This window comes from Mauremys reevesii, linkage group 8 (genome assembly GCF_016161935.1).
Source record: "Mauremys reevesii isolate NIE-2019 linkage group 8, ASM1616193v1, whole genome shotgun sequence".
NCBI lineage: Eukaryota > Metazoa > Chordata > Testudines > Geoemydidae > Mauremys > Mauremys reevesii.
The window spans coordinates 86,866,515-86,893,124 of NC_052630.1; the positions used below are offsets into that span (position 1 = coordinate 86,866,515).

At 43.0% G+C, this 26,610-nt stretch overlaps 1 protein-coding gene across 9 annotated transcripts in view; it reads left to right on the forward strand.

The window, feature by feature from the left end:
* Window positions 1-26,610, forward strand: part of LRRIQ3 (leucine rich repeats and IQ motif containing 3) — a 102,152-nt gene that overhangs the window by 54,725 nt on the left and 20,817 nt on the right. For 7 of the 9 annotated variants that reach the window (XM_039483226.1, XM_039483222.1, XM_039483220.1 and 4 more), the window contains 2 exons: window positions 5,196-5,337; window positions 10,983-11,697. In XM_039483226.1, the coding sequence (XP_039339160.1) occupies window positions 5,196-5,337; window positions 10,983-11,697 (857 nt within the window). Of the gene's footprint in view, window positions 1-5,195; window positions 5,338-10,982; window positions 11,698-12,080; window positions 12,288-26,610 lie in introns of those variants that run through there. The other 2 variants (XM_039483229.1, XM_039483224.1) reach the window with 2 other exon arrangements.

The following is a 26,610-nucleotide window of genomic DNA, read 5'->3' on the forward strand; positions in this document are numbered from 1 at the left end:
GGTTGTCTTCGGCGGCCCGCCTGCGGGAGGTCCGCCAAAGCCGCGGGACCAGTGGACCCTGCACAGGCATGCCACCGAAGGCAACCTGCCTGCTGCCCTTGCAGCGAGTGGCAGAGCGCCCCCCGTGGCTTGCCGCCCCAAGCACGTGCTTGGCGTGTTGGTGTCTGGAGCCGTCCCTGAGGGTAGGGAAGGATGTGCCTCCCAAACAGCCTGGCCCTGCCCCCTATCTGACCTCCACCCACTTCCTGCCCTCCAACTGCCCCCCTCAGAATCCCCGACCCATCCTGCTCCTTGCCCCCTCACCATCCCCCAGAGACCCCCAACCACCACCTCGGGACCCACCCCTGCTCCCTGTCCCCTGACTGCCCCAACCCCTATCCGCCCCCCCAATGAGTCGTGACAGACCTTCAGAATGCCCACGATCCAACCCCCCCATTCCCTGTCCCCGACCACCCCCGCAGCCTCTGCCCCCTCCCTGCCCCTGATCCAACCCCCCCGGCCCCAGCCCCTTACCCCGGCTCCCCCCTCACCCGGAGCCTCAGCGCGTCGTATCCAGGACCGTCCCTGAACAGCAAAGCAGCGTGGCTCGGCGGGGCCTGTGCGCCGCCCACTCAGAGCCACGTGATAAGGGGGTGGGGCTGTGAGCTCCAGCAGGGCCTGAGCTCCCAGCCCCGCCCCCTTACACGCAGCTCTGAGCGGGGAGGAGCTCAGGCCCCGCCGGAGCCACGCTGCTCCGCTGTTCAGGGACGGTCCTGGGTACGCTGAGGCTCCGGGAGAGGGGCGGAGGCAGGGTCGGGCTGGGGCGGGAGCCTCACCCGTTCTCTTGGGGGCCCCTGCAGAGCCCGGGGCCTGGGCCAAATTGCCCCACTTGCCCCCGCCCTCTGGGCGGCCCTGACTGCTGCTGAGGGTTGTGTCTTTCAGCAGAGTGGTTGCTTGGTTTGCACTCCAGAGATAGATACATTTTAGTGGTGGATGATATGATCACTGTACATAGAGGACCTGATTCTCATTTATAGTAAAGTTCTTTAAACCATGCTAAAACTCTTTTACCATGCCAGGGCCTGAGTGTAAATGAGGCTCAGGCCTAGAGTCTAAGGCATTTTGTCATTTCATAAGTCTATGAAAAGCACTATTCTAAATGTATACTATTTTAAATTTTTACATATTTTGTCTGTTACATGGCAGGTCTTATGGGGGGGTGGGGAATATGAATCATCCTCAGCTTAGGTCAGAATGGAAAACTCCATAAAACAGTGTGACTGTGATGACAAAGTGCAGTGAATTTTAAACACCCTGAGCTGAGGATTCTTCCTCAAGTGTTGTGATGAGTCAGACTCTTGAGGCCAAATTCAACCCTACTTTAAGCAAGTGGAATTCCACTGACACCAGCAAAATTGCTTCGTCTTAACTGGAGCTGAAATTAGCCCTTGAAGTTTTCGCTTCTGTTACAATACTTCTTGGTTCTGCTTATGAATCTATAAATGTTGATTTACAGAAGTCTTCTAAAAGCACTGCCCTAAGACTCTTGAGTGGCTTAACAAATGGATATAGTTAGGTTAGTGTCCTACACACAATTAGCATTTGGTTTCTCTTTAAAAAGTGTAACGAAATTAAACATTTAGTTTACAACAAATGTAGATGGATGCTAATAAAAAGTGATTTTAAGAATTAGAGAGAAAGACAGGAAAACTGCACTCATTTTCCTTAGCCTAACTGTAGCAGTGCAGTGCTCACTCCTGCCGCGCCTCCTGCTGGTTGTCTCTGGGAATTAGCTCTTTCCAGCAGAAAGTGCCCTCTGCAGGCCGATGTCCTGCTGCCGCTGCCCCCCCCATGTCCCAGTGCCCCTTGTGTTTGGGGTGCTGCCTCCTGGCAGTACCCCCACTGTTTCTCCAGGTCTCCTCACTCAGGGGAACCCCCACCCCTACCCCCGCCTTGCCTCAGTTATGGGCTACTGCCAGTCGCCATCTAGCCCCCGCTCACTGGGGCAGACTGCAGTGTAAAAGCCACTCATCACAGGCAAGGGGGGTTTGGACCTGCTGCCTCCTATCTCCCAGTACCTCTGTGGACCTTGGACCAGGCCCTGCAGCCTGGAGCTCCCCTGGCCTTTCCCTAGTCCTGCTTCACTCCCAGTACCCTTTCTGCAGGCAGCCAAGCCCTGCTCTCTCCCAGCCTGGAAAAAGACTCCTTGGGCTTCTGACTCACAGCCTTTTTATACAGGCCAGCTGTGGCCTGCTTGGGGCATGGCCCAGCTGCAGCTGCTTCCCCAGTCAGCCATCCCCAGGCACAGCCCTCTCCAGAGCTACTTTTAACCCCTGTATTTTAGGAGTGGGGTAGTCACCCCGCTACATAAACATTTACATTTTTAAGAGGTAAAAATAGTTTTCATCGCAAATGAACTATAACATAGTCTTTTTTCACAGTTAATTAAGATTGACATTTTATAGAATAATGCTAGAGGTGGACATTTTGTTGAGCACGTGTCATTTTTGACATTAGTACTGTTGGAGCCTGGTGTAAGACTGTACATAATTTTTTCAGTTCCCTTAGAACATATGTATTTAATGTTTATACATATTGAAATAGTTCTTATGATTAAGTCGTTATTACAGCAGATCACAGTCATCATTATTGCAGATGAGCCTACTTTTCAATAACATGGCTGCCTCCACCACTGGTTTCAGAAATACTGATTGTTTACAAAATATGTATTTCAGTTTATTCAGTGAGAATTGATTCTTACCCTGTGAATTTGCATACTCTAGGGGTGGGGAGAGAGGAATTTTCCGTTTAGAGGAAGGAGGAAATGTTTCTCCAGTAAGGATTATAAAACTAATGGCTGTTTGAAACTGTTCAATCGTCTGGAATTTGGGGGAGCAGGATAAACTAATTATCACCCTGCTGTGCAATTTATGTGGCTATCATTTCCATATGTGTTGCAAACATGCAGTAAAAGAAAATATTACAAAAACAACTTATTAACAAGAAAAATTACTATTTGTTAGCTATCCTAATATTAAGAAATCTTACCAACAGCCTCTTGAAAGGGACTGACTAACAATGTAGTTGCTCTGGGAAACTCAGAATGTCATAATAAGATTCCAACCTTGATTAGGCTATTGAGAAGTCTCTGCTCTCTTTCCTGTACAACTTAACCAGAGAATCTAAACCACCAACATACCCAAGCCAGTGTAAACACTCAAGGTCAAATTTAGTCTTGGCCTGGTGTAAAAGAATGTAGCAACCATTGACCTTGTAGTGTTCAGGTTTGCTTTTCAGTCTCTGAATACTACTGCATCAGTTGGACTTAAACAAAAAGATGCTTTATACCATGCATCACTTCGTTGTTGTAGAGACACTGTGCACACATCTTCAAATTCAATGCCTATCAGTAGGACATGCTTTCTTTACTTTCATACCTTGTTATTCGGCATAGTGGTGATGCCCCACAAGTTTTACAGTGAGCATTTTGTAATGCTATTCCATATTTTCTTCCTTTTTGCCGAATCTTTTATTGAACTTTTAAAATGTCTTACTTCAAATTTATGATGATTTTTAATTCAAAAAATATGTACTGTATCTTATCAAGTTGTATTTAACTTTTGTTTTTAACTAGTTAAAATGTATTCTCAAATAAAAACATCCTTTATGAATTTAAGTTATGGCACCTATTAAATTGTCCAGGAGTCATATTTTCTTAGTACTGTGGAAGATTAGAACTGTGAAGTTAAATACTAATCTGATAATGTTAAGACTGCTCCAAAATAATCATACACATAAATTGTAATTTCTTGAAAGAGAAGGAATATTATAAGAATATGAACATGATGAAGGCAGACTTATCAATCTAATAAAGCAGTGAAGCAATAGTGCCAGAGTTCTGAACAAATGGTTTAAATTGAGAATAGCATCCTGTGGTTTTCAAAGGAAATATTAGTGATAATGGTGAAAATTTGCAAGTATTTCAGAAGTAATCTAGGAAGCTAACTGGATCACATTAATAACTGATGAAACTCCAGGAGAAAGAATGAAACTCAAGTATTTACCTGCCGTCAGTCTGTTAATATAATGTAGAAATATGCAAGCATTTTGTCTGATTTTACAAAACCAGTGAAATAAATGCAATGCTACTGATAGGTGTTCTGTTACTGAAAGTGTTTTAAAGGCATAGGCACCTCCTTGCAGCTCGGATTTAGGCACTGATCTCTGAGAGAGGGGCATGACTTAGGACACACTTCTCTCATTTGCATCTCCCACTGGCTAGTTTAGGAGGCTCTCTGCCTAGTGTGTTGGCTTTTGTGGATTGCCTATGTCTCCCCATTAGTGCATAGGGAGCCTAGGCACTTAACTCAGGCTTTGTGGATTGTAGTGTTGTTCCTGTGATTTTCTAGGTGCATCTAGGCCTAATCCCTACAAGAAAGGATTCATGGCTCTAAAAGAGAAAAATGTTATCTGATAGCTGTTTCGCAGTGTACGTGAAATGAGTTTCAGTCCAATTTCCAGTTGGCTGGTATCTACATCAGAAAATGCATCACCTCCGTTAGTATCAGTTGGCATCCTTGTATGACAGTCTCAGCAAAAAAGCCAGAATGCAGTGGGCACAGAAACAAAAACAGCCTCTAACCCTAGAGTTGGAAACAGTAGGTCAAGGATTAGACGCATTTGCATGACAACATGTCATGAACTGCTTCTGCATATCATGTACCAGTTCTGTGGATAAATAAAGGGTGTGAGCTTCAAATGTGTTTTAGAAGCAAGCACTGTATTTACTTAAAAAACTGAGAATATCATAAACTGTTCTTTAGGGCTCCTTGTTTGTTCACACAGCTAAAGATAAGGTGTCCTTGTCACTGAAAAATGACAAAGGAATGCATCTTGGTATAACAGATGATGAGTGAAGAGTTGTTTAGACTAAAAACTGGGATTTTTTTCCAGGATTACAGAGGTGTGGGGTTGGAACAAGTATTCACCTCGCCAAGCAAATAGAGACTCTGCCTAGTAACAAATAGTCTTGCAAAAAAGGGGTAGCAGCCAACAAAAAAAGGAAGGATTTTTTTTGGTCAAATCAGTAAAAAAAGTATATAGGATATCTAATTATTTATAGGAAAAAGTACTATATGCTGTATTTTTGCTATAAGTCTTCATTTTCTTGATTATAATGGCATGTTTAATTAAAATAAAAATTGTTTTGTTAACAGGTCTTATATATGAATAATTTTAAAAAGCTTCCTGTTTTATGTCTGAGAAGAAAAAAACAACCAGTTTTCTCCATTTCACCCACATTGAGGAAAAAAGAAAAAACGAAAAAACTAGAGGAACAAAGAATTCCATTGAGGAAGGGTTAGTAATGTAATCCTTTTGTAATACTTTATACAATAAAAAATCTAACTAACCATAAATGAGAAAAAGATTTTAGCAACCATATTACAGTAACTCCTCACTTAATGTTGTAGTTATGTTCCTGAAAAATGCAACTTTAAGTGAAACGATGTTAAACAAATCCAACTTTCCCCATCAGTCCTCATCCTGAAAAGAAACCTGCACAACACTTTCAAAACACAAGCTTGGGAGCTTAAATTCATAACTTTGCTAGACACTAAAAATCATGGTCTTGATAAAGACACTGGATTTATGGTTTATTGCAACAATCTGCAACCACTAATTCCCCTTTTTGTCCTGTGTCTGCAGAGGTGCTAATGGGCTACTTCAGATTGAATGATCCCTTAAAATATGTGCTAACTACTTATGCACACAGTGTAGTCACTCCTGATGTCCTCTCTCCTGATGACAAAAACTTCTACCCCCAAAGAGCTGCGGAGAGCACTCCTACCAACAAAGGGCTGTTCCCACCAGTGTTTGTTGTCAGCAAAACGTTTGTCTTTTGGGAGTTTTTTTTTTTAACACCTCTGAAAGACAAGCATTTTGTTGTTCAGTTGCCAGTAGACATAGCCATTGAGCCTTTCCCAGACCTTAACAAGAGCTCTGTGTAGCTTGAAAGCTTGTCTCTGTCACCAACATAAATTGGTCCAATAAAAAATATTACCTCAACCACCTTGTCTCTCTTAATACCATAATCTTTAATTTTTATTTGAATGGTGAAATTATGGAGAATATGGTGCCCTATAACATCAACAATTTTTATCTTCCTCAAACATGGGTTTTCAGGGGACTTTTTAATCAGTCTAATGTCAAGTTTGTAAATTATTTAAAGGACCTTGTCAGTACTTTTACCGGTTGCATTTTGAGGTGCTTCTTATTTTAATATACTTCATGATATTTAATTGTATTTAATTGCTCCCCAGTACAACCTACTGTTGCTATTAGTTATTCTGTTAATTCAAATGGTTAATTTAAGTTACGATTGGTTGTACGCAATGTAGGCTGAGCGCTTTCATAAGAGACTTGTGCAACCATAGTGGTGTGATCATTCCAGGAAATCAAAATAATGTCTATAACAACATCTTGTTACTGAACAAAGTCTTTAAAGCATTGTGGACATTTAAAAAATCGAGTATACATAAGGAGATGTTGACTCAGTAAGTGATGTGCTAACGAAACACAGGGGGCCACTCTATCTGCCTTATATGTATATTGGGAGTCCCTCTTAACAATGAATAGAATGATGTCAAGAAAAGCATTTTTGAATTCCCACATACCTCAAAGAGTAAGAGAACATCCTAGTAGACATACTGAACCATTCCAGTTGACATAGTCAAAGGATTATTGTATTGAGGATGGCAGGGGGGGAAATATCTGAAATATGAGACATGAGCTTGATCTACATTGTTTGCCACAAATCTTAGGTAAAACTCATGTATTCTATCACTGATATGTAGTTATATACCCTTTTCAAAAGGAAACTTCATGTAAACCTTTCTCCAGTTTTCACCCACAAAAAAACGTTTTCAGCTTGAAAAGAGAGAATGTTTATGCACGCTTCTTATATGATTATGATTAGAAAAATGATTCTGTAAAATGACATTTTGGTGTTTGATATTTATTCTTAAGTCACTCTGTAACAAAATTGCTCAATTTTCAAATCAAAACAAGATTTTTTAAACTGACAGCACTTCAAGTATCTTGAAATCAAGCCATTTTCTTTTTACCCTCATACATTGTCAACAATAAATATTCTATAGTCAGCATATGGCTTGTTTTGCATGATGATACGTGAGGCAGAACAAAATATAGCATGCTCCTATGCAACTACGGCATATAGACTTTGCAGTTCTTACAGTACTAAAACTTATTTTATTAGTAAATGAAGCAATGTGACTGGCACACATGTAAGAAGTGGATTTGATCAGAAAACAGGTAAAACAACAAATCCTTTTGTGACCATGGCTATATTGCAAATGCAATTATTGCATAAAAATAACATTAAGACCTTAAATGAAAGCTACAAAGACCAAAAAATTCACTTCATACTTCTTACTATGTTCCTTGGCACTGTAAAGCTCTGAGAGAAGTGCATGAGCTGAACATAGAATCATAGAACTGGAAGGGACCTTGAGAGGTCGTGTAGTCCAGTCCCCCGCACTCCAGGTAGGACTAAGTATTAACTAGACCATCCCTGACAGGTGTTTGTCCAACCTGCTCTTAAAAATCTCCAATGATGGAGATTCCACAATCTCCCTAGGCAATTTATTTCAGTGTTTAACCACTCTGACAGTTAGGAGATCTTTCCTAATGTACAACCGAAACTGCCCTTGCTGCAAGTTAATTCCATTGCTTCTTATCCTATCCTCAGAGGTTAAGAAGAACAATTTTTCTCCCTCCTTCTTGTAACAGCCTTTTATGTACTTGAAAACTGTTATCATGTCCCCTCTCAGTCTTCTCTTCTCCAGACTAAACCCATTTTTTTCAATCTTCCCTCATAGGTCATGTTTTCTAGACCTTTAATCATTTTTATTGCTCTTCTCTGGACTTTCTCCAATTTGTCCACATCTTTCCTGAAATGTGGCACCCAGCACTGGCACAATACTCCAGTTGAGGCCTAATCAGCTCGGAGTAGAGCAGAAGAATTACTTCTCATGTCTTGCTTGCAATACTCCTGCTAATACACCCCAGAATGATGTTTGGGTTTTTTGCAACATCATTACACTGTTGACTACTACTTAGCTTGTGATCCACTATGACCCCAAGATCCCTTTCCACAGTACTCCTTCCTAGGCAGTCATTTCCCATTTTGTATGTGTGCAACTGATGGTTCCTTCTTAAGTGGAGTACTTTGCATTTGTCCTTGTTGAATTTCATCCTATTTACTTCAGACCATTTCTCCAGTTTGTCTGGATCATTTTGAATTATAATCCTATCCTCCAAAGCACTATCCTATAATCCTATCCTCCCAGCTTGGTATTGTCCGCAAACTTTGTAAGTGTACTCCTCTATGCCATTATCTAAATCATTGATGAAGATATTGAACAGAACTGGACCCAGAACTGATCCCTGCGGGACCCCACTCATTATGTCCTTCCAGCATGACTGTGAACCACTGATAACTGGTTGGAAAATCATTCCCAGCGAGTAGTTATTCATCCACCTTATAGTCGCTCCATCTAGGTTGTATTTCATTAGTTTGTTTATGAGAAGGTCATGCGAGACAGTATCAAAAGCCTTACTAACGTCAAGATATACCACATCTTCCACTTCCCCCCATCCATAAGGCTTATTACCTTGTCAAAGAAAGCTATCAGGTTGGTTTGACACGATTTGTTCTTGATAAATCCATGCTGTTATTTATCACCTTATTATCTTCTAGGTGTTTGCAAATTGATTGCTTAATTATTTGCTCCATTATCTTTCTGGATACAGAAGTTAAGCTGACTGGTCTGTAATTCCATGGGTTGTCCTTATTTCCCTTTTTATAGATGGGCAATATATTTGACCTTTTCCAGTCTTCTGGAATCTCTCCTGTCTTCCATGACTTTTCAGAGATCATTGCTAATGGCTCAGATATTTCCTCAGTCAGCTTCTTGAGTATTCTAAGATGGATTTCATCAGGCCCTGGTGATTTGAAGACATCTGATTTCCATACCGAGATGTGGCCCTCAGGCCAAAAAGTTTGCCCATCCCTGCTCTACATTGTATTCATCCCAGGAGCACGTGAAATTAGATCTGACCACCTCTGAAGTCCTGGAGAATCCCTTGAAGAATTTTCTGCCTTACTGAGTGGGTTTTCATCATATACATGTTTAATTTTGTGTTTCATGTTTGTGTCACAGCTTGTTTGCTGTTTATTTAGTTACTCTGACTTTTTATAGCCAGTTGGTAGTGTTTCAAATTGAGTATGTTCCGAGAGAGTAGCTGGATTAAGTGACGTGGCCCCTGTGTACATAGACTGGGGGGAGAGGGCACAAATGGAACCTTTTGGAACCAGATGGATGCTTGCTCAGGTGAACTATTTCATGGGGAGGGTGGGTGTCCAGCTGAATAAGCCACAGATCAAGAGAGTGTCATGATTTTTGCTGAAACCTGTGATGGCATGTGTCATCAAGGCACATGGGTCAGGCTGCAGTTCAACAAGGATCACTCTGTCTAATTTAGTTCAGTTGATTTGATTGAATTAGTTATTAAATAATAGCGTATGCAAATTTGATACCATGTCACATATCTGCCTTCATTTACCATTTGCCACAAATATATCTCATCCCATCACTTCTTTCTACCCAGGCCATTCCCTTGGACACTTACTTGTTTTTGAACCTTCTCTTGAACAATAGTTCCCACTACATCCAAGTTACATCAGTGGAAAGTCCAAAAAAGTAGCAGAAAAAAATGTTAAAATCCTCACGAGGCAAGATAATCATTTATTTTATTTTTATTTGAATTTTCTTTTTTTCTTACCACACAACAAAAAGCATATCCATGGCTTTGGAATATGCTTGAAATGAAAGTCATTTATGGTACTCAGACAAGCTTTAGCTTCATTTTGTGCTTTATTCTCTGTAAAAACAATTAATTGCCTTTATACACCTCTCCTGTAAACATTTTCATATAAATAAAACCAATGACAATATTTGAACATGTATTATACTCAGAGTATAAAAGGGAGGAAGAATTTGTTGTGGACATGAATATAGAAGATGGAGTACTCAATTGGGGAGAAGGATAGCTCAGTGGTTTGAGCATTGGCCTGCTAAATCCAGCATTGTGAGTTCAATCCTTGAGGAGGCTATTTAGGAATCTGGGACAAAAATCTGTCTGGGGATTGGTCCTGCTTTGAGCAGGGGGTTAGACTAGATGACCTCCTAAGGTCTGTTCCAACCCTGATATTCTATGAATATGACTAATATTTAATTTTAAAAGACACAGTGAAATAGAGGTTGAGCAAGGGATATATTTTTTAAAATGGGAATAAAAATTGGTATTATTTCTAATAATATTATTTAACTGTTACATTATTTTATGCTGTGATTTTTTAATGTCAGTAGGTTAAAAAATTCTGCCTTTAAAAAGATAGCAGGTATAGAAACTTGTGAAACTTTCAAAAATATCATAATTTTCTTTTGATAAGTAATAGAGCAGGGTGCTGATCTAAAACTTATTAAAGTAAATTGAAAGATTCTGATTGAATTCATTGAGGGGTTGGATGAGGCTCCAGCAAGACTAGTAGCTGATTTTTAACCTGGCACTTACTACGATTATTATTAAATATTTTAAAACTTTTGCACAGCCATTTTGGCACAGTAAAAAGCAGTCTATTAGACTTAACTCTGAGGCTTTGCTTGTCATTATTAGGTGTGTTGAACAAGCAAATTTTGGCATATGATATTACTGTACTGATATTACAAGATAATTTAAATTCTTATTTCAAAGGAAGATAATATTTAATTCAAACTCACAAGAGGATAGAGTGACTTAAATAGGACATTTATCATCAGTAGATATTAAAATCTAATAAAGAGTCTGAAATAATAAGAAATAGTAAATTTTTATAATCAAATACGCATCACAGATTAAATATTGCATTCTTTGTATTGTAGGTTTCTTGGACCTGGAGAAACCTAATATGGAGGAGCAGGTAGGAACTAAATTTAGGCTTTCAGTTTGTAAAGCTGCTTTTCATTCAGTGAAGGATAAGCTGATATTTCAAAAGAAAGAGGAAGAAATTTGGCATGCTGTATACCCGTTTCATTCTCTTGTTCATCCTGCTCCACAGCTTAAAGCTGTGAATCACCCAGTAAGTATAGAGAAGAGGATTTTTGCTAGAATGTATGGATCTGTAAGACTTGGACCATTTTATGTTATTGATAAAGCCTACAGGGAGAGTAAGAGATGCGAGATCCAAACTAAAAAGATATGTGGGGTTATGCAGATGCAAATAGCCAAAGGCAAAGCTGACTACTGTATTAAGGGTTTTCTTGAGGAGAAAAAGAATGGTGTTCAGAAAAGATGCAAAGAAGAAGACATTAGAATTCAAGAAGCTTTAAAACAACATCAATTGAGAAGATCAGGATTTATTGAAAAAGTAAGGCAAAGGCATGCTTGGTTTTTAGAAACCAAGAACCAAAAAGCATCAGAGTATTCATTAATTCAAGACTTCAGCATTCAGCATGCTTCTTTGACACAGAGTTTGTTTAGAGTTGACAGATTGAGGAAAAGTGAGGAAACCATAAAGGAAAGAAAGAACATTGTTATGGAAAACAAAGAAGATATGGAAAAATGGAAGGAGCTGGTTAAAAATTTTCAGGAGCAGAGGTATGTTTCTCTTAATACTCAGTATTATAATATGAATGCTGGATTGGATGTGGATCATTTTTCTAGATTGAAATACATCCATATTTTAGAATGTTTGGGATTTTTTTTGTAGAATAAGCAGAAACACAAATAAATCACATCGTTGATAATTGATCTGTTTTTGGAACTGAGCAGAGTTACAGTATTGTAAACAAAGTGTTCCTCTAGAAGTGGAACCACAAAATCAAGAGGAACTTTAAGTACATCCTTAATACCTCTCAGCCAATCCTGTCCCTTGCACCAAATCTCAGTACAAGTGCTAGGTACATGTCCTGGGTACTTGGGAAGGTGGGTTGACCTCAGGCCTGAAGTGGCCTGTATAGTGATTTGTTTGCCTCCCATAGGGAAAATCCAACAGATCCACAAAGTAGTGGAATTCAGAACCACCTTCCTCAGCTCACCCAACTCTGCAGCAGCGTGGAAGTGCCCTATGTGCATCGCCTTCCATGGCTAAGGAGGACAGGGCAGGATTTGTCCATTTACATAAAGTGAAGACAGTGACCAGAATCACATTTCAATACTAATGTGACTTTTTTAAGGGAAAATTCCACAAATAAAACATTGGGGTTTGTTTTTGCCCACAAAATAAAGCAGACAGTACATTATTCTTACTATGCGGCATCACTTGTGCTGGATTATACTGCCAAAAGTCCATAGAAAGCAAACAAAAAGCATCAAAGTATTCATTAGTTCAAGACTTCAGCATTGTGGTTAAGATTTCTCATTCTTTCCTCTGAGACTTTGCATAGTAGAAAATATATGCTTGCTTAATTATGCCCTGTTCAGATAAGACACAACAGCAACCTTTTTGTCTTACGATGCAGTGTCTTTGTGTGTAGCACAATGCCATATTATTTTTACTAAGCAGAGTCAGATTGAAATGAGTGCTGCAAATAAATCTTCAACAGTTTTATCACCCAAGACAATTTTGGGGCAAAAATTGAATCAAGGATGTCAGTGCATTCATTAGAATTCAGCTTGAAACAATTTGAAATAGTTGAGCCTTGAACCATGAAAGTTAGGATTTTGTAAATGTATGGGGAAAGTAAATTCTATTGTGCAATATAACTATTCTGCCCACATACTAACTACATTTTTCAGGCAATTACATTATCTATATTAAAGTAATTTTTTCCAAATCCCTAAAGACACCCATTCACATTAAAGCATAGCTCTGCTCTGAAAAATGACTTGTGAGGGTCAATGTTTGTTAGCTTCCAATGACATCCATGTGAAATATGCTTAATTTACAGTAAAAATGTTTTTCTCTAAATACAAACACAACCTCCAGTCTGAGAGGTGAGTGAGCCAATTTCCATCTTTACCACAAACAAAAGTTCTGCAATCCGTATTAAGTCCTTAGTTGCACCCGTGTAACCTTATTGTCTCAAATTATGCCATTAGTGACAGCTGAGCAATTCCATTGTCTTCAATGGGTTTGCACTTGTGTAACTGATTGGAAATTTAGTAAATGATTCTGTTGATGATGCACGAAATGGAATAGAATCTAGCTCTCTCCCTCTTAGTTATTGGCTCTGCCATGCTAAGGGGAATAAAAAGCAATCATGGAATGAAAAGACCATATCTGTTCTACAGAACGATCTGGACTGCTTGGTAAAATGGGCTCACTTGAACAACATGCATTTTAATATAACCACTATGTACACCTAAGAACAAAGAGGTATAGGTCACACTTACATGATGGGGGACTGGATTCTGGAGAGCAGTGACTCAGAAAATGACTTCAAGGTACCCAATGGATCATGAGCTCCAAGGATGATTCAAGGTTTGGAAAACCTGCCTTACAGTGAGAGGCTAAAGAAGCTAAGTCAATTTATTTTATCCAAGAGAAGATTGAGGTAACTTGATCATGGTTTGTAAGTACCTATATGTGGGAAAGATTTCTGATCAAGCTCTTTAATCTAGCAGACAAAGATATAACTAGATCTAGTGTCTGGAAGCTGATGCTAGACAAATTCAGACTAGAAATAAGATACAGCTTTTTAACAGTTAGATTAATTTGCCATTGAAACAACTTACTTAGGAATGTAGTGGATTCTCCATCACATGAAGTCTTTAAATCAAGACTGGATGTCTGTGCTCTAGATCGGACAGAAATTATGGGCTTGATACAGAAATTACTGGATGAAAATTTATTGTGTGGTGCAGGAGATCAGATTAGATGATCATAATAGTCCCTTCTTCTTCGAGTGCTGTCCCTGTGGGTGCTCCACTCTAGGTGACGGTGCGTCCCGGCGCTGTCGATCGGAGATTTTCGGTAGCAGTGCCTGGTTGGGGCGCACGCACCCAGATGGTATCTCCCGTCTAGTTGGAATCTTCCTGAGTGTGTGCGCCCCACACCCTCCTCAGTTCCTTCTCAACCGTCCTCGGCTGAAGACGGGACTCGGAGAAGTGCTGCCTTCTCTTCCCTGGTATCTATAGGAAACAGTAACAAAGAACATAGAAATAATTATTAATTACTTCCCAGTTGTTTCCCTTCCTTTAGTATAGTTACATAGTTAGTTACTTAGTTTAAAAGAAAAAAATCACGTCAGACTTGTCTCTCACTGAGACACTCTCCCCTGCCATTTCTAATTTACAATGCCAGGGGCTTCAGGATTCAAGAGGTGTGTTTTCTGGCACGACTTCATACCAAGGTTGGATGGGCACTCACATTGTGTGAAGTGCCTCGCGGAAGCCTACATCCCTGCAAAGTGCCTCTACTGTATGAGCCTCGAGTCGAGGGCTCGGCACGACAGAGACCTGCAGCTTAAAATGCTTCTCATGGAGAAATCCCCGCAGCCGCTTTCGGAGATGGGGAAAGTTAAACCCACTCCCACATCCTCCCCAGCCAGATCGAAACCGGTGGGGAGCGTTGCTTCACCCTCCCTGGAGCGGAGGCAAGAAGCAGAGCAGTCTCATAGGAGAGACACTAACAATGGTAAGGGGTCTCCTGCGAGATCCCTACCCTCTGTGCTGACAGCGCCAAAGCTAGGCGCCTCAGCCCCAGATCACGCCTCAACAACGGCTCCCACAGACCATAGAGGCGGAAATTCAACCTCCCGAACACAGAAGGATTCCGCGGCACCAAGCGCCTCAGCGCTAAAAACAGCCGCGAAGCTGGCTGCGCGCTCTGTCCCGGTGCCGACAAGGATGTCGGCATCGCAAGCCTCAGGGCTAAAAATATCCACGAAGCTGGCTGCGCACTCTGCCCTGGTGCAGACAAGGATGTCGGCACCGCAAGCCTCAGAGCTAAAAACAACCGCGGAGCCGGCTGCTCGCTCTGCCCCGGTGCCGACAAGGATGTCGGCATCGCAAGCCTGAGGACTAAAAATAGCCGCGGAGCCGGCTATGCGCTCTGCCCCGGTGCCAACAAAGCTGTCGGCACCGCAAGCCTCAGGGCGGAAGAAGAAGGAGGAAAAAAAAAAAAAAGCCGCGGCTCCGACCGCGTGCTCTGCCCCGGTGCCAGGAAGGACGTCGGCACCGAGCCTGCCTTCCGCCCCTGCACCAACAGCAGACCCCCTGCAGGGCACCTCCAACCGACCCACTGCACCGCTCACACTTTCACTTTCGCTTCCTAACATGACACAGCACAGTCCCACCACCTGAACTGGCTACCTTCACTGAGCGCGAACCTGATCTACAATGGCAAGCAGAGTTCTCCGCACCTCCCTCTCCTCCCTCACTGGAGCCTTTTTCCACCTCAGACTAAGGTCCGCAGCCTCCAGCCTCAGTTTCCCTACTTCGCTCCCTATAAATGAGGCACTCTTGGAACCAGCTGACGCTCTCTGCAAACTCCAGCTTCTTTATTACCAACCTGCAGAAAAGCCAAACATAGATACTATGTTCCTGCTAAGGACGCTGACTTCCTATTTTTTTCACAACTGAACTCTTTCATTATCAATGCAGTCGCACAAAGAATGAAACAGCCACAATATCAGTCCACCCCACAAGACATGGACCTTAAACGCCTTGACGTCTTGTGTCGCAAGGTTCACACATCCTCCACTCTACAATTCTGAATCGCAAACTACCTTGCACTCCTTGCCAGGCATGACTTTGATGACTACAATAAACTTTTGAATTTGCCTCTTACATTCCAGAGGACAGGACAGCGGGCTTTAAATCAATTCTGAGCGAGTGCCAATTGATTTCCAGAACAGCCCTACAAGCCTCTTTAGACACGACAGACACAGCAGCCCGTACATATGCACCGGCTGTGGTTATGCGCAGATCTTCATGGCTTCCTGCATCTGGCATCCCTAAAGAACTGCAGAACAAAGTGGAGGACCTCCCCTTTGATAAACATAAACTGTTTTCTTTAAAAACAAACAAAACAAAAAAAACACCTGATGAACTACTTCATACGATGAAAGATTCTAGAGTGACACTGCGCACCCTGGGCATTCACCCATCTCTTCCCAGGGGTCAACGATATCAACCCAAACCTTACCACATAAATAGGAATTGCACTAGACCCCCCTAAGCGCAGACAAGATCAAGCTCAAGCAACCACTTCCCATCCATCTGGGAATAAACAACAATTTTAAAAGGTTGGTTCAGGGTCTGTGCGACCACTCCTTGATTCCACAGCCTATTTACCCATTTTGCTACCGCCTCCAGAGTTTCCAACATGCCTGCCAGCAAATTACACAGGACCGCTGAGTCCTCGAGATAGTTCAGTCTGGTTACTCTAGCCCATTCATATCCTATCCGCCTCCCCTTCCCCGTCCCTCTTTAAGGACCCCTCTCATGAGCACCTGCTTCGCGCAGAAGTTGCTTATCTTCTACAGCTAGGCGCAGTGGAGCCTGTGCCAATGCTACATCCAGGGAAAAATTTCTACTCCCATTACTTCCTGACCCAGAAAAGGACTGGGGGCTGGAGGCCTATACTAGACTTACTCCAACTGAACAAATTCGCGAGGATACAAAAATTCAAAATGGTCACACTGGGCACATTAATTCCTGCACTAGATCAAGGGGACTGGTTTTCAGCCCTCAACCCACAGTACGTCTCTTTTCATATATCAATTCATCCAGCTCACAGACGCTTTCTAAGCTTCACAATCGGTCACGACCATCTCCAATACGGAGTTCTTCCTTTCGGCCTCTCCACAGCGCCGGGAGCTTTTTTCCTAAATTCTAGCTGTACTCGTGGCTCACCTCCACAAACATGGGGTCACGCAGTTCCCCTACCTGGACGATTGCCTCATCAAGGGCAACTCCTATGGAAAGACACTCCAAGCTACTCTTTCACTATCACCCTCTTTCACAGCCTAGGCCTCCAAATAAACGCCCAAAATCCACCCTGACACCTACACAACAGATTGAGTTCCTCGGAGCTCATCTCAACTCAATCCAGAGCAGAGCCTTGCTCCCATATCACAGATTCCTCGCTATCACGCACCTCAAACGCACGCTCTCTATTCATCCAAGGACACAGGCAAGACTCTGCCTACAGCTCCTTGGTCATATGGCACCCACTACCTTCATACTCCAGTACGCCAGGCTGCACATGAGATGTCTTCAGGGCTGGCTCAATTCCAATTTCAAACCCAACAGACACACCTTAGGGATGCTGTTAACTCCGCCTCCCAACTTTCTAGCTTCCCTTCAGTGGTGGACAAGACCAGAGAACCTCTGCACTGATCCCCAGCACTCATGCTCACCACGGACGCTTCCCTAATTGGTTGCGGAGCGCATTTAGAGGGACACAGGGCACAAGGCTAGTGGTCTGCATCAGAGTCGCACCTACACATAAATCTCTTATTGCTCAGAGCTGTGAGATGAGCGTGCCTTCATTTTCTTCCCCTCATAAAGAATAAATACCGGCGAGTCTTAACAGACAACATAGCATGTATGTACTACATCAACAGACAAGGGGGAGCACGCTCACATTCTCTTTGCATGGAAGTAATCCGTTTATGGAATTGGTGTATATAACGTCAAATACAGACCACCGCTTCCTACCTGCCAGACTGCCACAACACTACTGCCGACGCACTCGGCAGGCACTTCTCGACGGAACACGAATAGGAACTGCACCCCACAATACTTCAACAGCTCTTCTCCCTCTGGGGCACCCCGTCAGTAGACCTCTCTGCCACAACCCAGAACCGAAAATGTCCCCAGTTTTGCTCCAGAGTGGGACTCAGAACTGCATCCCCAGGAGACGCATTCCTCATCCCGCGGAACACCTCTCTCCTGTACGCCTTCCACCAATCCCTCTGCTACATGGGGTTCTTCGGAAGATTGTGGACCATAAGGACCGGGTCATACTTATTGCCCTGGCTTGGCTGTGACAGACGTGGTATCCCTACCTACTCTGCATGTCCTCCCGTCACCCACGGGCTCTCCCCAACAGGCCAGATCTCCTTTTCCAGAACAATAGACTGGCTCTTTACCCTGAGCTCCTCAAACTCCACCTCACAGAGTGGTTCCTTCATGGTTTCAAACCCATGAACTAGCCTGTTCTGGGCAAGTCCGATATGTCTTCCTGCACAGTAGGAAAGACTCCACTCATAAAACCTACCCGCAGAAGTGGAAGAATTTTGTCCTTTGGTGCTTACGTAATCACTTAGAGCCCAATATGGTGACCCTCCCTATCATTCTAGACTACCTCTTGGAACTAAAACAAGACGGACATTCGCTCAGCTCCACCAAAGTGCACCTGGTGGCACTTACCACCTTCCATGACCTCTTAGCAGGTTATTCACTCTTTACTCACCCAACCATAAAACGATTTCTCACAGGCCTGCAAAATCTCTACCCTGAAATTCACCCAATAGCTGCTTCATGGAATCTTAACCTCGTTCTACACGCTCTCATGAACCCTCCATTCGAGCCCTTGGCTACCTCCTCTCATCTCCATATATCCATGAAGGTGGCTTTCTTAGTTGCCATAACATCGGCAAGGAGAGTAGGTGAAATGAGTGCCCTGATGGCCCACTCTCCCTACACAATCTTCTCCAAAGACAAAGTCACTTTGAGACCACATCCTAAATTTCTTCCTAAAGTGGTATCTACCTTCCACCTCAACCAACCTATATACTTACCCACTTTCTATCCCGAACCTCACAAGACTCCACAAGAGGCAACCCTGCATACTCTCGATGTCAGGCGAGCAATTGCCTTTTATTTAGACAGGACTAAACCATTTTGCAAGTCTCCGCGACTCTTTGTTTCCATTACCGAAAAAATCAAATGGTATGGCTATCTCTAAACGACGTCTGTCCAAGTGGATCTCTGACTGCATCAGATCCTTCGAGATGTGTCTCCCTGTGGGTGCTCCACTCTAGGTGATGGTGCGTCCCGGTGCTGTCGATCGGAGATTTTCGGTAGCAGTGCCTGGTTGGGGCGCACGCACCCAGATGGTATCTCCCGTCTAGTTGGAATCTTCCTGAGTGCATGCGCCCCACACCCTCCTCAGTTCCTTCTCTACCGTGGAGAGTAATCGTAGTACTCCAAAGTAGAGGGGAGGAGAGCGGGGAGTGGAGCACCCACAGGGACACACATCTCGAAGAACCTCAGTTACTGCAAGGTGAGTAACTTTCTCTTCTGGCTGTCAAACCTGTGAATCAGTAAATGCTTATTTTTATCTCTAAAGTTAGCAGATGTGATTCTGATTACACATAAGAAGTAGATCTGGTGGTGTCATTTTATTACTCAGCCAAAGAGGTAGTTCATGGCCCAAATTTGGTCCCTCTGATACCCTGGCAAAACCCAGTCACTGAACACTTACAGTACCATCTAGGCAGTAGTCTGCACTTCACTCAGGACTGACCTCTTGGTACCGACTTTTGTGCACAAGGTGCTAATGACCCTGGCACCCATGACGTCGGTGTTGACCGCTATGATACAGATTCTCCCACCACTGATTTCCCAGCACCAATGTTGTTTTTGGTACTCAGTGATGTTGCAATGACAGTACAACCTGAATCACCACAATTGTCCTCAGCTGTGGGACTGCCCTGCACTTAAGTATCAACTACCAGTAATGTTATGGTATTAGTGAACTCTTCAGCTCCAGTGGTGGAAGGCTGGGGAAACTTAAGCTCACCCTAGAATTCTGAATAGGGTAAACCCACCATTAGAAGAGGGGTACTCATTTTCTTCCTACCCTTCTGAGTATAGTAAGGAGGGAGGTATCCTCCACCTGCTCATCTTGTTCCCATTCGTCTGATCCCTACTGATCTGACAGGGAATCTAAGAGCTGTCACTATAGCCACAGACCTATGAGAACTTGAAGAGAGCACATACCTCTCTGGCCCCAGCCTTTTACCCCTAACTAGTGTTACATCTCCTTCTTTTATGAAACTTTGTAGAGTTGGTCAAGAGGAGACACTGCCACAGGCTCTCACTGTACCTCAGGAAGAACAGGAAAGTGATGAAGAACACCTGCTGAGGAAAAGTGCTCCATCCCAACAAATATCTCCTCTTCCTCACTGGATGAGGATCTGAGTTGCCAAGGAAGAAGGGCAATACAGAAGGCCCTCTACCTTTTCCTCCTCTACTGCACACTGTGTCTATCTCATAATAGCAAATTTTATGGCATCAAAGCCATAAATAGCCTTTGAACATTATATAGTCTTACCATCCTGTGACGGAGCGATTCTGGCGGGACCCAACTGAGAGTGCCAAATCAGGACCAATTGCTTAAACAGGGCAGTCACAGCCCTAGGCTGGGGTTTTTCCACCTCTAAGGCAAACCAAACCAGCCAGACAAAAAGGACTTTGGTCTCACCCCACTGGCTAACCACAAGTCACACAAGCAATTTCCTTAGACACTCCAGTCTCCCAGTATCACCACCAGTGCACTCGTCCTGGGGATAAATGGTTATGAAAACCAACACCCCAATAAAAGAAAAAGGTTCTCTCAATCCCAAAGGACCAAGCCCCAGACCCAGGTCAATATGCACATCAGATCTTACCCACAAATCACGCTGTTGCCAATCCTTTAGAATCTAAAATCTAAAGGTTTATTTACAAAGGGAAAAAGGTAGAGAAGAGAGGTAGAATTGGTTAAATGGAATCAATTACATACAGTAATGGCAAAGTTCTTAGTTCAGGCTTGCAGCAGTGCTGGAGTAAACTGCAGGTTTAGATTAAGTCTCTGGAACATCCCCCGCTGGGATGGGTCCTCAGTCCCTGGTGTAGAGCTTCAGTTTGTGGCAAAGTCCCTCCAGAGGTCAGAAGCAGGATTGAAGACCAGATGGAGATGAGGCATTGGCTTTATATAGACTTTTCCAGGTGTAAGAATCCCTTTGTCTTCACTGTGGAAATTTACAGCAACATGGAGCCTAGAGTCACATGGGCCAGTCCTGCATACTTTGCTGAGTCACAAGGCGTGTCTGCCTTCTCTCCATGGGTCAATTAGGCCGATGGCCCTTTAATGGGCCATCAATCCAGCTATGCCAGGCTAACATCAGCTTGTCTGGGACACTTCCCAGAGGCAGAGCAGAATACAAACTATAGACATTACAGAGCCAATACTTATAACTTTAACTACAAATGATACAGACATATAGACAGCATAATTATAATCAGCAACCCATAATCTGGTCTTAGACACCTTAGATGACCCCCTTTATCTAAGATTTGGTGCCACTGCAGGACCTTGGTTGCAACCCATGTTCTATATGGTCCCCATTTATATCAATAACGTCACACCCCCAACGCAAAATTGATGCAGGAAGGGATGACAAAACATCGCTGACTGCATCCCAAGAGCCCCCTTTCCTTGGGTCTGTCTCACTACAGCTAGTGTTGGGCTAGAGGCCGTACCAGTGTATAACCGAAATGGTTTATCAAAGTCATTCTGGCGGGACCCAATTAACATTACACCAATGTAGATATTGATGTTGTTCATAGAACAGGAATCTTGGCATTTAGCCATGAAAGCGATATGGTAGTGTGCCTCAGTTTCCCCTCTCATACAGCACATCAGGTCTGGAATGTATTTTCCCCTGTGAAAAGTTCCAACACTGTTTACAGGCATTAACTGTGAAACATCAGTATAGTAAGGCCCTTTAACATAAAGTGTTTTTTTATGTATTCCTTTCAACATGTTCAAGGGATTTTCCAAAAGATTAGGTACATTATACATTGTTACAGTTAGCATTAGCAATAACAACAAATTGATTGCAAGTGTCCATCTACAAACATGTTTGTCCTGCCACACCCTTGGCTCAATACCATTGGAGTTTGGGCCTTTTAGGGTTAACCTGTGGGTTCCCTTTGCAAAATTCAGTCTTCTCTTTCCTTCTTGTTCTTCAGGATTAAATCCTGATTTCTCTTGCTTAACAAAATTCACTGGCTGATGGGGCGGGCCCTCTGTGCTAACAGCTATTAGCAATTCTGTCTTCTCCCTGCCAGCCAAGTAATTCGCATCAACACAGACACTGGCTTTTAACTCTTCAGCTGCTATGGATTCCAAGGCTGGACTTTGTCTCACAGAGATACCACACAAATCCAAAGAGTCTGAGGGTGAGAGCTGGCTTGCTCTCCCCTGCCTCCTCAAGCATTCAGCCATAAAACTGTTCTGCTTTGAAAAACCAGTAACTGAATCTGTCCTCAGACCCTGAAGCACAGACTGCTCACTTACCGATTCAGCATGGAGACATTCCTGTCCCAACAGCATTGTCTCCCCAACAAGCTGGCTACACACAGCCAGGTGGTTATAGGGCTGCTCAACTTCCTTAACAGCTTCTACTCCACCTGAGACCTTTTCAAAGCTGCCCACACTGGATCTCTCAAAAGGAAAGTCAGTGGATCCATTCACAACAGAAAATTTCTGGCTGTTAGGAACTGAAACTGTCTTGATTAAATCACTTTTACACCCTTCAGTTGCAGTAAACTGCTTGCACAGGCTACCATGAGGATTCCTTTCCCTAGGAGCTTCTCTAAGCAGCAATTCACCCCTCTCAGAAATTCTGCCCTTCCCCTCTTCACCTAGGGCTTGCTTTAAAGGAACACTTCCCTGAGCAACCACAGATGCTACAGACTTTCTAGATAACAAGTCAGAAGCAGTCTCCTTCCCTTGGCCATGAACAAGTTCAGGAATCTTTTCCTTTTTGCTACAAGTTGTCAAACTGTCAGTCGGTAACACAATTAAATCACCTTTATGCTCTCCTTGTGCCCTGGCTGGGGTATCACCCTGATCAGACAGAGGTGCTGCACCCTTTTCCAACCACACATTAGCAACTGGCAAACCACAAGCACCAGAATTGTCTGTTCTCTGGGATTTTGCTAAGACACTAACTGGATGCAACCTAGTCACAGTGCCATTCTCCCCAGCAGACCCAAACTCAGGACCATTCCCTTCCTGGGCTTTAGCTGTATTTACAACCAACTTCGAGACAACTGAATTACCCTCAACCATCACAGGCTGCCTAGGCTCCTGCAAACTTTCCCTACCAGGCACATTGCCTCTCCCAACAGATAAGCTGCTGCTCTTTTCACTACACTGAGCTACTTTTAGCAAATCACAGTTACCCATTTCAGGTTTACTTCTACAAGCTGCACTAGCCAACAATCCATTACCCATTACAAATTTACCCTCTCCCTCCTCAGTTAGGGATTTAACCTGAGAAACATTTTCCTCCCCAATGAGATCTTTCTGCTCTTGATTTAACTCCAGATTCACTTCTGAGACATTAGACAGACATTCAGAAACTTCATTCCCAGACAAACTGCTTTCTTGCACAGACAAACAGATATTTCTCCCCAGGTTAGAACTCCCATCTCCCCAGCCATAGCAAAACTGGTTAAACACAGAAAACTGCCCAGAGTAACCCCATATATCAACACAGTTATAAACTGGATTTTCAAGAGGATACAGTTTCTGCCGTTCTTCCCTTGCTTTTTTGACTTGGAGCTGGAGTCTAGCAGTTTCTTGTTGCATCTTGTGAGTCTCCTGCTGCACCTTGCGAGTCTCCTCCTCAGCAGCCAGCAGCTCTTTTTCTCTCTCAGCAGCCTCTCTCTTTCTCTCAGCCGCCTCTCTCTTTCTCTCAGCTGCCTCTCTCTTTCTCTTAGCAGCCTCTTTTTCTCTCTCAGCCGCCTCTCTCTTTCTCTCAGCTGCCTCTTTCTCCAGCTGGGCCAAGACTTGCTTCTCTTCCATTCGAATTTTTGCCAGTTCTTGCTCATAATCAAACTGCAGGCTGTCTCTCAAGGCTTGCAGTTTCCTTGCTTTTCCTGATGCTTTCTGTCTCATGGTCACTGACCTTTAACCAACCAAACTCTCAATCCCAAATTTAAAATTTGGATAGCGTGGGGTTCTGACCCAAAGCTTAATTGACCTGGTTCTGTGGATCCTGCCGACTACGCCACTGTGACGGAGCGATTCTGGCGGGACCCAACTGAGAGTGCCAAATCAGGACCAATTGCTTAAACAGGGCAGTCACAGCCCTAGGCTGGGGTTTTTCCACCTCTAAGGCAAACCAAACCAGCCAGACAAAAAGGACTTTGGTCTCACCCCACTGGCTAACCACAAGTCACACAAGCAATTTCCTTAGACACTCCAGTCTCCCAGTATCACCACCAGTGCACTCGTCCTGGGGATAAATGGTTACGAAAACCAACACCCCAATAAAAGAAAAAGGTTCTCTCAATCCCAAAGGACCAAGCCCCAGACCCAGGTCAATATGCACATCAGATCTTACCCACAAATCACGCTGTTGCCAATCCTTTAGAATCTAAAATCTAAAGGTTTATTTACAAAGGGAAAAAGGTAGAGAAGAGAGGTAGAATTGGTTAAATGGAATCAATTACATACAGTAATGGCAAAGTTCTTAGTTCAGGCTTGCAGCAGTGCTGGAGTAAACTGCAGGTTTAGATTAAGTCTCTGGAACATCCCCCGCTGGGATGGGTCCTCAGTCCCTGGTGTAGAGCTTCAGTTTGTGGCAAAGTCCCTCCAGAGGTCAGAAGCAGGATTGAAGACCAGATGGAGATGAGGCATTGGCCTTATATAGACTTTTCCAGGTGTAAGAATCCCTTTGTCTTCACTGTGGAAATTTACAGCAACATGGAGCCTAGAGTCACATGGGCCAGTCCCTGCATACTTTGCTGAGTCACAAGGCGTGTCTGCCTTCTCTCCATGGGTCAATTGTGTAGCCGATGGCCCTTTAATGGGCCATCAATCCAGCTATGCCGGGCTAACATCAGCTTGTCTGGGACACTTCCCAGAGGCAGAGCAGAATACAAACTATAGACATTACAGAGCCAATACTTATAACTTTAACTACAAATGATACAGACATATAGACAGCATAATTATAATCAGCAACCCATAATCTGGTCTTAGACACCTTAGATGACCCCCTTTATCTAAGATTTGGTGCCACTGCAGGACCTTGGTTGCAACCCATGTTCTATATGGTCCCCATTTATATCAATAACGTCACACATCCCCACCACTCTTAGGCAGCCACCAGGGCCGGCTCCAGGCATCAGCTTAGCAAGCAGGTGCTTGGAGCGGCCACTCCGGAGAGGGGCAGCAGGTACAGCTATTCGGCGGCAATTTGGCGGAGGGTCCCTCACTCCCGGTCGGAGCGAAGGACCCCCCGCTGAATTGCCGCAGATCGCGATCGTGGCTTTTTTGTTTTTTTTGGCTGCTTGGGGCAGCAAAACCCCTGGAGCCGGCCCTGGCAGCCACTGTTTTATTGTTGAGAGGCCTGGAATGGAATTACCTCAAACCACACCATTTTAGAGATTGTCAGTGTGGGGTATTCTATTCAGTCCCCGTCCCTTCCTAGCCCAACTCCTTCCTTGTCCCTCTTTAAGGATCCCTCTCATAAGATGTTGTTAAGATAAGTAGTGGACTCTCTTCTGAATCTTGGAGTAGTGGAAGATGTGCCCCTGGAGGTCAGAGGGATGGGGCCTTACTTTCTTTATTTTCTAACTTGGAAGAAGAAAGATCTGGAATCCAATCCTGGATTTGAGCTATCTCAACAAGTCAAAGTAGGAAAAAATCAGTGTTTTTTTTTTTTAAAATTTAAACTTGATTTTTTATTGAAAAGATATAATTTTTTAAAATAAAATATTTAAAATTAACTGAAATTATGACAACCTATATTAAGGACTAAACTTATTATAAACTATTACAATTATTTAAATTAATTTTAAAATAATATCAAGCAGTCCATGTTTGTTGTCAAGTTTTAAAGAAAGTCAAACCTCCAAACTAGTGGAGGTCAATAGCTAAGCACCTGGAAGCCGAGTTTGTTAAAGTGCGAAACCACCTTTTGACAGCAGAGGCCGCTACTATAGGTACAGAGAGAATATTTTCTTCAATTCAGTTTATTTAGTTAGCTCAGTTCAATGACTAGAACATTCAGAGACAAGAAACCAATTGGGAATTGAAAAAGCAGGAACACTTGTTTTTCTTTTTGTTAAACTTTTTTTCTTATGCGTCTAGCATAGTTGGATAAAGCTACCAAAATAATAAAAAGACCATTTTAAAATTCTGTTTTGGTTCACTTTTAACTGAATTCTAATGTCCATAAAAATAGAGCTTGACACAAATCACAGGAAAAATTAATGATCATTAGCAAATGACAAATGCATCACTGACAATTTTTACATTTCTGTTATGTTAGAAAATGAAGAAAGTGAATAAATGTAAATTGTCATCTAATTATGTAAATAAATAGTATAGGTAGATGTAATGTATGCTTTAACAAAAAGAAGCACCAAATTTAGCATAAATGATATATTGAGTTGCAAATCAACATGTTTTAAAGGTTACCAGCCAGTGAGAATCAACTTTTCTTTAAGAAATAACTAAAAAGTACAAATGCAAAACAAGATTAAAGTTGATTACTTATATCAAGGTTTCCTGCTTGCTGATTTAAGCCATGATTAAAATTGGTTATTTAA